This window comes from Apium graveolens, chromosome 6 (assembly GCF_009905375.1).
Source record: "Apium graveolens cultivar Ventura chromosome 6, ASM990537v1, whole genome shotgun sequence".
In the NCBI taxonomy this organism is placed as follows: Eukaryota; Viridiplantae; Streptophyta; class Magnoliopsida; order Apiales; family Apiaceae; genus Apium; species Apium graveolens.
Window position 1 is genome coordinate 21,386,348 of NC_133652.1, and position 15,647 is coordinate 21,401,994.

At 27.8% G+C, this 15,647-nt stretch overlaps 1 protein-coding gene across 1 annotated transcript; it reads right to left on the bottom strand.

Moving 5' to 3' along the window:
• Positions 1-2,834: 2,834 nt before the first annotated feature.
• LOC141664739 (uncharacterized) lies at positions 2,835-3,488 on the bottom strand. The gene has a single exon (XM_074470693.1). The coding sequence runs from the start codon at positions 3,486-3,488 to the stop codon at positions 2,835-2,837; it is 654 nt and encodes a 217-aa protein (XP_074326794.1).
• Positions 3,489-15,647: the final 12,159 nt, after the last annotated feature.

Consider the following 15,647-nt stretch of genomic DNA (forward strand, 5'->3'; position numbering starts at 1 on the left):
TCGATTTTCAGCCTTTTGTAAAAAATTACAAAAGTTTTGATTAAGTTTCTCAAAATATACTAAAATATTTTTCTATATTACGAAGCAACTTTTTCATAAATTCAAATGTATGCGCATTTCATATTATTACTAGGTAAGGACAAATTATAATACTATAATATTTTAAAAAAATTGTAACAATTTTTAATAACCAACATCTTTTGGGTTAGTCAATCTAATAGCAAATATTGGGTTAGGCCAAGTTTATATTTGACACAAAACATCGAATAGACAACTATGAAAAACAAATAAGCACATAAAAATGAGGAAGTCAGAGTTGAAAATGAAGAGAAGAAATTTGAAAAAGGAGTGGGGTGATGAAGAAGACTAGTACTAGTTATAGAGGTATGATATGATGGTAGTGACGTCTACCCACTGATAATCTTTATCCCATACTATCTTCACTTTCACTAAAACAAACACTTTGCCAGGTTCTCTTCGACCTCCCCAAAATTGATATGTCCCCTTTTTCTTTGTATTTCAACATAACAAATCAAATTAAAACATCCACCTGCTCAATGGTGGGGACCCACCTATCTCCCCTCCATAAGAGAGAGTAATGAGTTCTTTGCCTTGTTTTGCTATGGGGGAGTTTTGAAGTGACTGAAGTGACTGAAATATACAATTTGTTCTGTTTTAGGAAATGCCTAGCCATGTTGCCACAGACATTCAGTGCTCCCAACTTGACAATTGTTGGGAACTAGCAAACTATGCTAAATGCTTGCTATATCACTCATCATCATCATTCACTTTGACAATACCTTTAAAGACTCACTACCCGCCCAGCTTTTTATACTATATTTTCTCACACACACATACACGGAGAGAGAGAGAGGAGAGGGAGCGAGAGAGAGAGAGAGGGAGAGGGAGAGAGAGAGGGAGAGAGAGATTTTGATGGTGATGTACAAAGACATGACTTACATTATACTAGTACAGTATTTTAACTTGAACTGTAGCACGTATCTCAAATATCCCCTCCTTGACATTCCTTGACAGAATTGTTTGTTATTCTTATTGATGATATAAAACATTAAATGAGCTAGCTACACAGACACCAATTAATTCATTTCTATGTTTACATTGTACTAACACTTTCAAAGACCTAGGCTCTGGCTATCAAACAGAGACATATATCCCTCCATTATGCACCCTTCATTAAATATATGCTTCCTAGCTAGCTTTTGTACTATACTCCCAGTATTAATTTTCAAATACCTTAACAATAAATCTAGTAATATTGTTGTAATGATCATAGATTAGTACGTACTTGTATCTTCAAATCACTGTACTAGAGGGATACCTTAATTGAGATTAACACATTATATATACATTAGTACTAGTTCTGCTCTGTTTAATCATTCTATTATGTTTCATATAACACATTAGTATATATGATATAGCATGAGATTAAGACACTAACCCTTTTCAATCAAACCAAATCTTAAGCCTCTTTGAAGTACTATAACGACAGTACTCCAAATTAAATGTATCTTCTCATCTAAGAAGGACACACAGTTTCTTGATTAATGAATTACTCACTTATATTAATTAAGAGTCATAAGTAATAATCTTCTGCATGAATATATTCTGATTTTGGAAAGAGGATCTGAGTTAGTGTATTAATTAGGACATGATCAATTACTACTTACTACAGTAAGTCATACCGAGTGCCCTAACTTTTCATTTTCATGGTTTCTTATTTAGATTGTATGATAGGACAAGCTAGCCAACTTTTGTTAAAAACTAATGCTAATTTCCATACTCTAATATTCATATAAAACAGAGGGATCGGAAGCTCTCAAATTCAATTCCTTGATCTCCCGAGCTTACAATTTAGTATAGTTTTCTAAAGTGATCTTATACATGCATAATATAGAATCAATCAACAATTTATTTTGGCCGTTGTCTAGCGTGTGTAGATAGGTTCGATACGGGAGCTAACTTATGTTACAACCCAGGCTAAACTTCAAAAATGAATATAGAATTTTTATTTTCCCGAACCCTTGATTTTGAGATATTAAAAATATTAACAAAGAATATTTTAAGCCCCGGCTAAACTTTAGAAATTATGGATACGTATTGCTACCGTTTATCCCGCGGCCGGTGCTACCCGTCGTAATTGGTCTCTGTTTACCGTCATTTGGTCCGGTCGTAAAAGACCTTATAATTTCTTGTAGTGCCTGTTGGAATCCTGGTTTTATCACTGACTATACCACTGCTAATACAGCTCTTCGTTTATTAAGTACTGTTATGCTTACTGAATTTAAAGAAATTGATTCATTATGATATGCTGATGTAACTGAGGGCAAAAACAAGCCAGAAGTGTAAGTGTTCTGCAACAATCTATCCAGCTTCACAGGGTACAGATGGAATGAACATATGTATTTCATAGAGCTGAAGAGGAGAAATTTAGTTTATTAAATCAACGCTTAATTGACTATCGTCTATATATATGAATAAGATTATTTGCATCTCTATACAAAAGATAAGATACAGATCCCTTAATTTACTTAAAGATAACATCATAAGGTTGATCAAATAAACATTGATTAAAAGTTAATTATATATAATTTATAGCATACACAATCAGATTTATCCTTGTTTCTTACAGCACTGTCAAGAAAATAAAATTCACCTAAACAAGATTAAGAAGATTAAGAGTTGAGCATCAAGATCTGCTACAGTTTCTTCTTTTTCTTTCAATGCCATAAACTGAGAGAGAGAGAGAGAGCAGTAGTGATATTTTATATATAGAAAACAGTAACTAGGTACTGATCTGAGTAGGAACTAAGTTATTAAAAGCTTCCAAGTCGAAGCTCCAAATCCAAATCATCCTTCCCATCACGACTAGTACTACTGGCCATGTTTAAATCCAACCCCAAGAACTGATTGTCCCTCTTCTTATGAACCCTAGACTCGTCATAATTGTTTCCGTCTTGCTTCATCAGACCTTTGAACTCATTTCTGTTATTTGCTTCAACAGCCAGCTTCTTTCTTATCTCCCTTATTTGAGGACTCACTGCAACAGCATCATCTTGATCAGAAACCGCGTTACTAAAGTTGGGAGTACTACCACAACCCATGTAAGTTAAAAATCTGGTTGCAGGTGATGAGGTGTGGGAAGGTGAAAGTAAGAGATTGTAATCATGATTAGGTTTAGGGTTAGGGTTAGAGGGGATCAGATGTGAAGAAGAAGTATTGAGTTGTTCAGATGAAGATGAAGATGAAGAATGTTGTTGTGTAAGCTGTCTGGCACGATCTCTTCTGTGAACATTCATATGACCTCCCAAAGCTTGAGCAGATTTGAACTCTTTCTTGCAAAAGGTGCAATTGTAGTTTCTTGGAGGCCATGAAAATCCGTAGTTACCTTCTCTTTCAAAGCTATAGTTTGAACCATCCCATCTTCCCTTAAACTTGTCTCTCCCACTCAGATTCACTTTGTGATCCATTGTTTCAAATATTCCTACCCCTATGGCTTAGCACTTGATAATGGAGAGTGTTTGTGTGTGTGTGCAGCATATATATGTCGGAGAGCTCACTTGGTTGATAAGCACTTCATTTGATCAGCTTTTTTTGCATATCAGAAATATATAACAGGGTCTCCTTCGCCTATCTCATATAAGCTTGTTTATATATATACGGCATTCGCAGGAAAGAGGGTGTGGTTCTATTTCTATATATTGTGAGAGTACTCAATTTTATTCCATATAATTTTTGACTGTTGGAAGATATTCGGATGAACGGTCAAGATCAGACCGTTTTAACTTCTTTTAAAAGAAGACAAGTGTGCATAATACCAATTTTATTCTCAAAATATATTACTTGGTTAGATATTTCTTGGACTAAGGATTTAATTAAGCCGATCAAGTCGGACATACTCGACTCTAACTTGATTAAAAAATTTGAACTTGAACTTGATTGAATCTTTAATTTCGAACCCGAAATTCGACTAATAAAAAGTTTGATTCACTTGAGTTCTGTTCAAATCTCGAATCGATTCCTTTATGACAAAAAATCAAAATATGATCGTTTCAACTTAGTTTAATCTTATTAAATATTGAATATTTATTTTAAAAATATATTTATAAGAACGTGATCTCGTCCGCTAAAATTTTTATGAACAATAGAGATTTGTTGAAAAAATATTACAAGAAAATAAATTTAAATACAATGGCTTAAATTCGACTCTGTCTTAATTCGACCGTTAGCGGTTGAATTATTTTGGAAATCACTAAATTCGATCGGTCTCGGACGGATTTCTTTTCGGTAAATTTGTTCCACCATATTTAGACCATGTTACTATTTTAATAGAAAAAGAAGAAATTTTGATGGATTTAATGGTCCTAAAGATAATTTTATGGATTTATCTAAAATTATATTAAGTTATTTTACAATACAAAATCAAGATATTTTTGTAAATGCATGGGTTATTTCTTTTATTACAAAAATACCATTGAACCAAAATTGTAATCACTTTTAGGTAATTTTTCTAAAATTAAATTTCAGAAACTTTTTCTCGATCTTGATTTCTTTAATTTGTTTCCGGATGAATTTTAGAAAAATAAAGAAAACCAAAATAACTATAAGAAAATTCACCAACATACATATTTTGTATCCCTAGTTTCTGTGCACTTTCAGATATCTCTAAAGAAAATAATTAATCTTTTATTTGTTCAGGAACACTGTGTTTCTTGAACTTATATATTTCCTTTCTGTATATTAATGTTTAATAGAAAATTAATTTATATCTAATATATATAACTAGAAGAACCACAATTTTAGGAAACGGAAAATAATTCAGGATCAATGATCATCGAATAAATCAGTGATTATTAATAACCCTGCTTTATTTTTTTAAGAGTAATGTTAAAAATATTAAATTGTTTATCAAAATTTGATTTAAATAATGTGGTAGTATTGATAACTTGACAATTATATAATGATTTGATATTTGAACTTATATGAATAGGGAAAACTATTAATATTAATAATTTTATAGCCAATTGATCCAATATTTAATTAGATACATTTTAAATATTAATTTGGGACCTTTATAATTTTTTTTTAATGTGAAATACTATATGTGCCCTCAACTATAACAACAAACTAAAGTTAACACAATCAACAGTAAGGGTAAGGGCGTAAACGAGTCAAACTGTTCGTGAGCTACTCGAGCTCGACTCGTAAAAAATTCGAATTCAGCTAAAAAATAATCGAGCTCGAGCTTTTCTAATTTTTAACCGAGCCGAGTTCGAGCTTCAAATTATTCGGCTCGTAAAATTCACGAGTCTTATTGAGCCTCTATTATTTTTATTTTTTTTATTATAAATATATTTTATGTAAATATTTAATATTTTTTATATATTATTTATTTTTATCCAGTCGAACTCGAGCCGAACTCAAGTAGAACCAATCATATTTCAAATTTTTGTTAATATTTAGTGAATTTATTCGAGTTTTCGAGCGGAACTCGAGTCCACCGAACCTTTTACGAGCCGAGTTTCGAACTTGAAATTAAAGGCTCGATCGAGCTCGAGTCCGAACTATTTTAATCGAGTTCGAGGCAAGTCTGAAAGTATTCGGCTCGGGTCGGCTACACCTCTAATTCAACCGTAACTCCATTCACAAGCTTCGATATACTGCAGAAAAATTGGTACAAATAAGAATAGACGGTAGGGGTGTACAGACGAACCGCTCAACCGCATCCAATTACCGCTCGCAACCGAACCGCATTTGCGGATAATCGCGAAACGCGGGTTGGTTGTGGATTTGAATTTTAAAAACCGCTCATTCGCGGTTTGGATGCGGTTTTAAATTTTTGAAAATCGCAAAATCGCAACCGCAGCTCGCAACATATATTTATAATAAAATATATTTCCAAAAATGTAGTTGATATCATATAAATTAATAAGTATACACATTTATTAACTAATCTTAGTTTAATGTTAAGACTTCGCTCATAAGATTCATAATCATTATAAAATATATAACCAAACAAATGAAAAATGTAATCAACATTTAATTTTTTTTATCATTTTCTTTTTTCTTTTCTCTCGCCTCCACATTTTTGTATGTTTTTAATATTCTTACTCCACACGGAGCATTAGTTTATATTCTATTTTTGAATATAATTTATCAAGTAACTTAAACTTCAATTTATTAATATTATGAATTTACTTTTTTGCAAATTATTAATTATTTTAAAATAAGTGGGTGAACTGCAAACCGATCCGCAATAACCGCAAATTCGCAACCGCAAATGACGCGTTGCGGTTGTGGATGACAATTTTTTAAAACCGCTCTTTGCGATTTGGTTCGACTTTTACCTCAAAACCGATCCGATCCGAACCGCGTACACCCCTAATAGACGGGGTCTATAAGTGTCGGTTTTAGTTACCGCTAGTTACCAAAGTAATCCTAGCCTAGGTATGTAGATTCTTGAGCTTTCAATGCGCTCTTACTTTTACCTGAATTAGAAGGGTGATTTGACGATCCAACAATGACTTGCTACAATTTTATGTTCCAAATCAAACGTACGGCCATCTTTAAAACTGAACTCCCTGGTGGAGACTTCAAATATTGTCTTTTAACATATGGCGCGCCAAATTTTGGCAGTATGCTTGGTATATATTTTAACTTTATTTATTTTTACATTTTAATATAATTGTTTGTTTTTTATAAATTCTAATATAAATTAATATTACAATTTTGATAAAAAAAATAATTTGAGCCGTTCTCTAGTCAAATACAATATTGATCCCAAATTGTGTGCTTTGTATATACAACATGTTTACTTCGCATATCCTTACCTCTTTAAAATCAAAAACCTAATTTTATATGTTTTAACAACCCCATTAATAAAATACTTATTTAAATCCAAACTCCATTAAAATCCGATAAAACCTTCAATTTTTGAAATAAAATACAACTAAATTACAACGAAACCAACAAACTCTAAAGAAAATTTAAGAAAATACAAAACTCCTCAAATTCTTGGAACTCGCACTCTTCCTCTTAAACAACCCACCTAAAAGAGAGAATACCTGCCGGAGGAAAACAAGAAAAACAAAGGACCGACAGTGAGCGAAAGGCTCATATATGGATATAAAATAAAGCATAACTGAATAAAGATTAAAAGATGACGAGACTAAGAACACAACTGAATATCTGAATGAAGCACAATAATAATAGTGAATGAGACAATATAAAAAAATGAATACTCAACTCACAAAATAAAGCAACTGACTTTAAACAAATTAATCTTACCACTCACGCATAATATAATCACACTAATATTATAATCCAAAAATATTGATAAAATGAAATCATACCCTTACACATACTCTTACACATATTCCCACACTTACAAAATAATACACAAAATAGCTTACATACGAACATAGGAGATAATTTTACACTTACAGGATGTCCTACATTTTCGGTAATCCAAAAATATGTAGTCATCAAAACTTACAGAGGCTTGCACAACACAAAGCAAATACTACCCAATATCTTACAGGAGCTTGCACGACAATAAGCACGTGTTACCCAAAAAGTCAAATCATACACATACTAGTCATGGCTATACGTGTCCCACAACATCGGCGACACGCCCATACAATTTAAGTACACTGCATAGGAGGTGCCAAACACGAGATTATCTACTCGCGACGGATGTCTTACAAACTCCCAAGTCATACAAATAATATAAATAACTCAAAATAAATACTCAAAGATCACACACTCAAATATCTTACATCTCCAAAATCATATATAGATTTATCAAATAACCTCAAAAAATCTATAACCCAACATCACGAAACAAAATAACATAACAAACCACTAATCATTGATAAGCTCAAATCTGATCAGTTTCAAAAAATGTCAAATTACTGCATAATGATGAAGTCAACTGAAAAAGTACGAAACACGAAATTCATAGGAAATTTCGAGACCTTTCCAGAATGGTAAGGCTCGTCAAAAATGAACAAGTAACGAATTCAAAAAATAAATAAATGCGGACTGCTAAACATAATCAGCTCCTGATTACAATTGTATTTTGATGTTTAAGACATCAAAATCACAGAATTTAGCAGCAGAATATAAACGCAAATTGCAGATATCGAAAAGAGCTTTCCAGAATGGTATTGCTCATAATATTTGAACAAATATTCAATTTAATATGATTTTTCAAATGTTGGATATTTAAATCCCGAAGTCAAACAGGCAGGTCATACAAATTGCAGAAAAACTCATATTTAGAGACCGAATTCCACAAACGGCAAAAAACGAAAGTTGCATATAATTAAAAGACCTTTCCAAAATGACCAAAATCAACAAATTCTAACAACGAATCAGATATGAATTTAACAAAAAATCAGATCGTAAACAATGAAGAATACAGAAACGAAAAACAAGAGAACAAAGAATATATCCGTACACACGAATTCGAATACGAAAATAAAGAGTACAAGAAATATATCCGTACAAACGAATTCGAATTTGAAAAGAAAGTGTACAAAAAAAGATGTCCGTACCTCGAGATCTTAGTAACCGAGAATGCTAATAACGATTTCAGAATCACAAACCACAAGAACCCCAAATTGCACAAACACCAAATTCAAAACCCTCCAAAAAGTTCTTGATGTTCATCTCTATCTCCATCTATTTTCTCTTTTTCTTTCTCTTTCTCTCTCCCTCTCTCCTCTCTTCTCCGATCAAAGTAACGCAAACTCTAACTCTTACTTCTTTCTTCCTTTTTTTTATTAAAACCCTCACTCTTTTTTTAATAAACCCTTACTATTGTTTTAAAACTAATACTCTTAAAAAAATATTCTGATTATAAATATAAAACTAAACTTACACAAACTAATTTAATTACAACACATTGACATTAATAAATAATTAAATCAAGTAATCCAACTAAAAATAATTATAAAATATCGGGATGTTACATATGTTTTCTAGTTCAAATAAGTTGACACGTAATCTCTCGCATCTCATTTTTGTTAAATAATGGTACATTTTTTCTTTTTAAATTCAAACTACTCTATTTTGATTTCTTTGATTATGTAGGTATTTTAAAACTTATAATTTGTTAAAAAAGGACCTGAACTCTTTTGATTATAAATAATATTGCATTTTCTTTAAAATCCAAACATTTCTCGTTTATAAATTAGGATACATGTAAATTTTACTTAAATATATGAATTTTATAGAAATAGAGATGCATGACTTGTACATGAATTTCATTTCATGCATGGTATTCGTAAGCCACTCACTCTAATTTATTCTATCGCCTTCAACTTTTCACAGATCTGAATCTTCCTTTATCTCATAAATTTTATTCCAATGTGAAGAAATATTAGAATTTATTTAACATTTATTTTAGCCGCCCTTCCGTCAAACTTATATGCTTAGACTATATAACTTTGTCTATCTCGAATATTCTTGTTTAGTATAAAATCGAAAACCTAATTTTTATGAATAACCCTATATTTTCTAGTTCAAGATGATATCACATAAACTCTCCTATCTCATTTTTGTTAAATAGTAATATATTTTTTCTTTATATCCAGATTACTCTCCTTTAATTATACGGATATTTTTAACTCAATAGAACTTATAACAAATTAAATTACAAACAAAATTCACAATAAAAAAATGATATAAAAATAAGACGTACCTCTTTGTTGAACAGTTTAATTAATTTTGATGTATACAATATCTCCGTCCAAAGCAATCAATTTACAATCATGGTCCTTAAGCTCTATCAAACTGAAAAAATATATGTAATAAAAGAAATAATATTGACAGCGAGAGAAAAGATGCATACAAAGATTAAACTCAGTAGTTGATTGATTATAAATGTAAACATAAATTAAATTATGAAACTCTAAGAAAATTAGAAAAATATATTAAAATTATGTTAGAGCCGTCATCTAATCTCAAGTATATAATTCTCGATCAAATTTTATTTGGATCAACTAAGTCATAACTAAATTTTACAAGGTTTTCATGAACATGTTATTAAATAATTACTAGTTTTATCGGTGCATATCACTGGGATGATTCTAACTATTTTTTATAAAAAAATTGAAATCTATAATTATTCTGTACTTTACTAAATTTTAATACAAAAATTTTATTTCTTAAATTTTTATATTTCTTAAGTATTTTATACTTATATATTTTGTTACTATTACATTTTTATATTTCATCATGACAACCTTTATATAATATATTAATAATTTTGAAAATATATTACGGCTTTTAAAGCGTTACTAATATGTATAACTGTATTTCACAATTATGCATAATTATTCTTTTATTTTAATCTTAAATATTTTAACATTCTAATAACATGTAATATATATTTGTACATATTTATTTTTCAAAAAAAAATATTTTTCAAACTTATTCATTTAGTTGTGATTACATTTTTATATTTGATTGTGACAAATAATTAAAGGAGTTTGATAAATGTTGGTTGTAGTTTGTACCTTATTAATAATATTTTATAAATTCTCAGTTTTTGTAATAACATTTAAAAAATATACTTTGCAATCTATTGTGGTATTTTTTCATTTTATTAAAATTGTAGTTTATTTTTAGTTGCGTTAATTTTTCATAATTATTATATTTCTTTCAAAATTTATTATTTATAAAATTTGTAACATTCATAATCAAATATACAGTAAATATTTTCATTATTTAATAATATTAAAAATAATTTTACACATGTAGCATGCACATGAAAATTTATAAATAATTTTTTACATAAGAATTATTTTTTGACAAAATGAGTTGGCTTATTTACTTTTTGATATAAATATCTTTTAGCAAAAGTATTATTATTTTTTTATTCTAATAACTTTATTTACATGATGATGATTACATAAGGATAATGATATTATATTTTAATGACTAATTACTAATTATAATATTAGTTCTAATCACTAAATCCTAATTATAATATTACAGTGATGACGATCAAATTATAACCGTTTTTTATATAAGATTGTTTTTTGATAAAATGGGTTGGTTTATTTACTTTTTAATATCAATATCTTTTATAAAAAAATACTATTATTTTTATTATTCAAATAACTTTATTTACATGATGATCATATTATTGTATATTTATATTTGATATTAATAACGTAAAATATAACATATGTATTATAGTTTAGTTTATTTCTTTCATTGTTTGATTTTTTTCATATTATAAATTTGTAAAGAGAATATTTTAATCATAATACTTAATATGGTTATGTAATCGTTTTTCTTTTATATATATATTTTATTTTTTTTCTTAATCTTATAAAGTTTAATCATGAATTGGAAAGTTATTTGGGATTTGTATTTTACTTAATAATATTTTATAATTTTTCGGTTCTAGTAATAATTTTGAAAAAAATACTTTACACCCACTTTTCATAGTACTTTTAAATATAATTTATATGATTTGTATTTCAATTTTTAATTTTAATAGTTATTATTATTATTATTATTATTCCTAGTTTTTATATTTTATAGGATTCATGTGCGCTAAATTATTTAAAAGTCCGTAAGTTTCCATTTTATTAAATTAAGTAAAACACATATAACATTTATCCTTAAATACAATATAAATATGTAAAATTATCTATTCAAAAATATTTTTGATCAAACTTACCTATTTCAATTTTTATAAGAAAATGACACTAACTTAACCCTATTAACAAATGATTTATTGATTGTTATTTATATTTTTTTTAAGATAATTGTTACTTATATTATATATAACACTTTTTATATTATTTATAGCATTTAAGTATATATAATTATAATTCAATTTTTTAATTCATTACTTATTATGTAATACAATATTAGAATAAATAAATTAAATATTATCTTAAATGTATTTTATTAGATTTATATTTAAATTTTGAGTTGTAATAGTTTTTTATTATTATATTTCTTCCTTGGTTTAAAGTTTTATAAGATTTATGTGCTCTAAATGTTTTCAAAAACAAACTACCTATTGTGTTTATTATACAGATTATTAAGTATTAAAATAAATGAAATAAATATAATATATAGTATTTTATTAAATTTTTATTTTGATTTTTAATTATAATAGTTTTATTATTAAGAATATTTGTCTATAGTATGTAATTAATGATTTTGCAAAGTTATTCTCAAATTAAGAATATTTTTGAACTATATTTGATACAAATAAAAAGAATAATAACTCATCATACATTTAAAAAGACTTAAAATTATTATTATTATTATTATTATTTTCATATTAGGTTTATCAACACATGTATTTGGTGCTAGGCACATCACACAGTATTTCCCAATCACCAATCTCTATTTACAACCAAATCATACTATTTTATCTTGTTTACTCCAATTATATATAGGATACAATAATCACGAAAATTAATGCAATTGAATGTAAATGTAAATATAATCAACCGCATTAAAATGAATATAAATTCAAACACATATTCTATTTCTAGTATGTTCCTATAAATTCGTACAATTATCCTTTACAAATCCGAACACCTATTCTACTTCTAGTATATTCTCAAGCCATATTTTAAATTTTAGTATTTAAAATTTCAAAACTCTAAAAAAATAGAAAAATAGAGTAAGACGAAACATATCCGCCTTTATATATATACTAGTCGACAAAACCGCGCCACGCAGCGCAGCGTTCCTAAAAAAATTCTTAAAAAATTTAATAGGAAGATTATTTAAGAAAAACTTGAATTATAATTAAAAATAATAATTATTGATAATTATTGCCCATTTTGTGTTACACTTTGTTAGGCCGACACATGTTATAATATACATAACATAACAAAGTGGTGTACATTTTTATTTATGATACCAGGTTATATCACGTCTTCATAAGTCGATAATAATTGTACAAATTATGAGATTTTGTTAGGCCGACGCTTGTTGTGATAAAAAAATAAATAGATAAATTCTAATATAAACCAATATTATAATTTAAGTGAATTAGTTTGATCCGCTCTCCCGACAAACATAAGAGTATTAAAAATTTATTATGATTTAGATAAAAATTAGTTTGACCTACCCTACTCTCAAACACAATTCTAATGATTTTTTTAAAATTTAGTTTGTGTCGCATTTCCGTCAAACACAATACTAATGAAAAAATTATTTAAATTTAGAAAAAATTTAGTTTGATCCGTCCTCCCGTCAAACACAATGCTAATAAAAAATATTGTTATATAGATAAAATTTAGGTTGAGTCGTCCTCCCGTCAAATGCAATATAAAAAAAATTATTATAATTTAAACAAAAAAAATTTAAATATTAAAAAAATATATAGATGCAAACCTGTATAAATAAAGAATATTGTATTGGATATCTTTATATACACTCAAAATCCAACGTCCTGCAAAATTAAATAAAAAATAGGATTAAGATAAACAATTTTAAAGATTTTTACATCGAGTGTCTATCGGCCCTTTTAACTCCTATGACCATGGGTCTTTCTGACTCTTTCATGCAAAGAATTGTTTAAATATCCACTACAAGAAAAAAAGGCATTTCCTACCAAACAAATCTTAACAGCAAAATTTGGTAGGAATTGCTATACCATTTCCTACCAACATATAATCTGGTAGGAATTACTCCAGGTGGGACCCGGTTTTTGTACATGCAAGTACCAAAACCTACCAATATTGGTAAGAAACTTAAAACCTACCAATTTTGGTAGGTTTTGATCAAAATTTGATATCGAAATGGTCCCACCAACCAGATCATCAGCCCTCGTATATTTTATCTCTTATTTTTTTTTTCAAAAAAAGGAATAATGTCATTATTCTGAGACGATTTCCTACCAAGTTTGGCGTGAAATTATTTTCCACCAATAGTGGTAGGTTTTGATAGAATTTTATACTAACATTTGTCCCACCGTCCACATCAGCAGTCCACATATTATTAAAAGTAAATAACAATTTTTCGAAACATGAAAAAATAATAATAATTCAGGGTCATTTCCTACCAATATTGGTACGAAATGGGTGAAAATTAAGAAAAGAAAAATGTGTTTTTTCATGTTTTTTGTCCACTGTTTATCACATTTTGTTGATCAAACTCTAAAGACATAAATGTTTATTAATTTAAGTAGTGAAACTCTAAAATTTAGTCAATTATACTTACATATTAATGTTTATTTGAAAAATATAAAGGTATTTGATTTGTTATTTTAGCAGTCAACCAGTAGTTTGACCAGTTCTTCTAATTAGTGTTTAGTACCATATTGATGTTTCACTTTTTAAAAAAATATTTAAAATTGATCCTACCGTACGGATGTTAAGATCTATATGTCTTAGTAGTATGAAAATTCTTTTGGAAAAAAAATTATTTTGTTTGTTATTTTAACAATCAACCAACTGTTTGAATAGTAAATCTAACTAGTGTATAGTCCCATATTCATGTTTTGATTTTTTTTAAAAATATTTAAGAATGATCCAACTGTACGGATGTCAAGATCTATATATTTTAGTGATATGACAAATTTATTAAAAAATAAATGTATTCGGTTTGTTATTTTAGTAGCCAACTAGCATTTTGACCAGTTCTTCTCACTAGCGTTTAGTACCATATTGATGTTTCGATTTTTTTTAAAATATTTAAAAATAATACAACCGTACGGATGTTAAGATCTATATATTCTAATGACATGAAAATTCTTTTAAAAATAAATAAATAAATTTAATTTATTATTTTAACAATCAATCAATTGTTTAAATTGTACTTCTAAATAGTGTTTAGTCCCATATTCATGTTTTGAATTTTTTAAAAGTATTTATGAATGATCCAACCGTACGAATGTCAATATCTATATATTTTAGTGATATGACAAATTTATTTGAAAAAATAAATATACTCAGTTTGTTATTTTAGCAGTCAACTAGTAGTTGATAAGTTCTTCTAACTAGCGTTCAGTACCATATTGGCGTTTCGATTTTTTAAAAATGATATAACCATACGGATGTTAAGATCTATATGTTCTAGTGACATGAATATTCTTTTGAAAATAAATAAATTTATTTTTTGTTATTTTAAGAATCAACCCATTGTTTGAATAGTACTTCTAACTAATATTTATTCTTGTATTCATGTTTCGATTTTTTAAAGCATTTATGAATGATCCAACCGTATGTATGTCATGATCTATATAATTTAGTTATATGACAAATTTATTATAAAAAAATAAATATACTCGATTTGTTAGTTTAGCAGTCAACTAGTAGTTTGACCGGTTCTTCAGACTTGCATTTAGTACCATATTGATGTTTCGGTTTTTTAATAAATATTTAAAAATGATCCAACTATACGGATGTTAAGATCTATATGTTATAGTGACATAAAAATTCTTTTGACAATAAATAAATTTATTTTGTTTGTTATTTTAACAATCAACCAATTGTTTGAATAGTACTTCTAACTAGTGTTTATTCCCATATTCATGTTTCGATTTTTTTAAAAGTATTTATGAATGATCGAACCGTACAGATGTCAAGATCTATATATTTTAGTTATGTGATATATTTATTATAAAAAAATAAATGTACTCG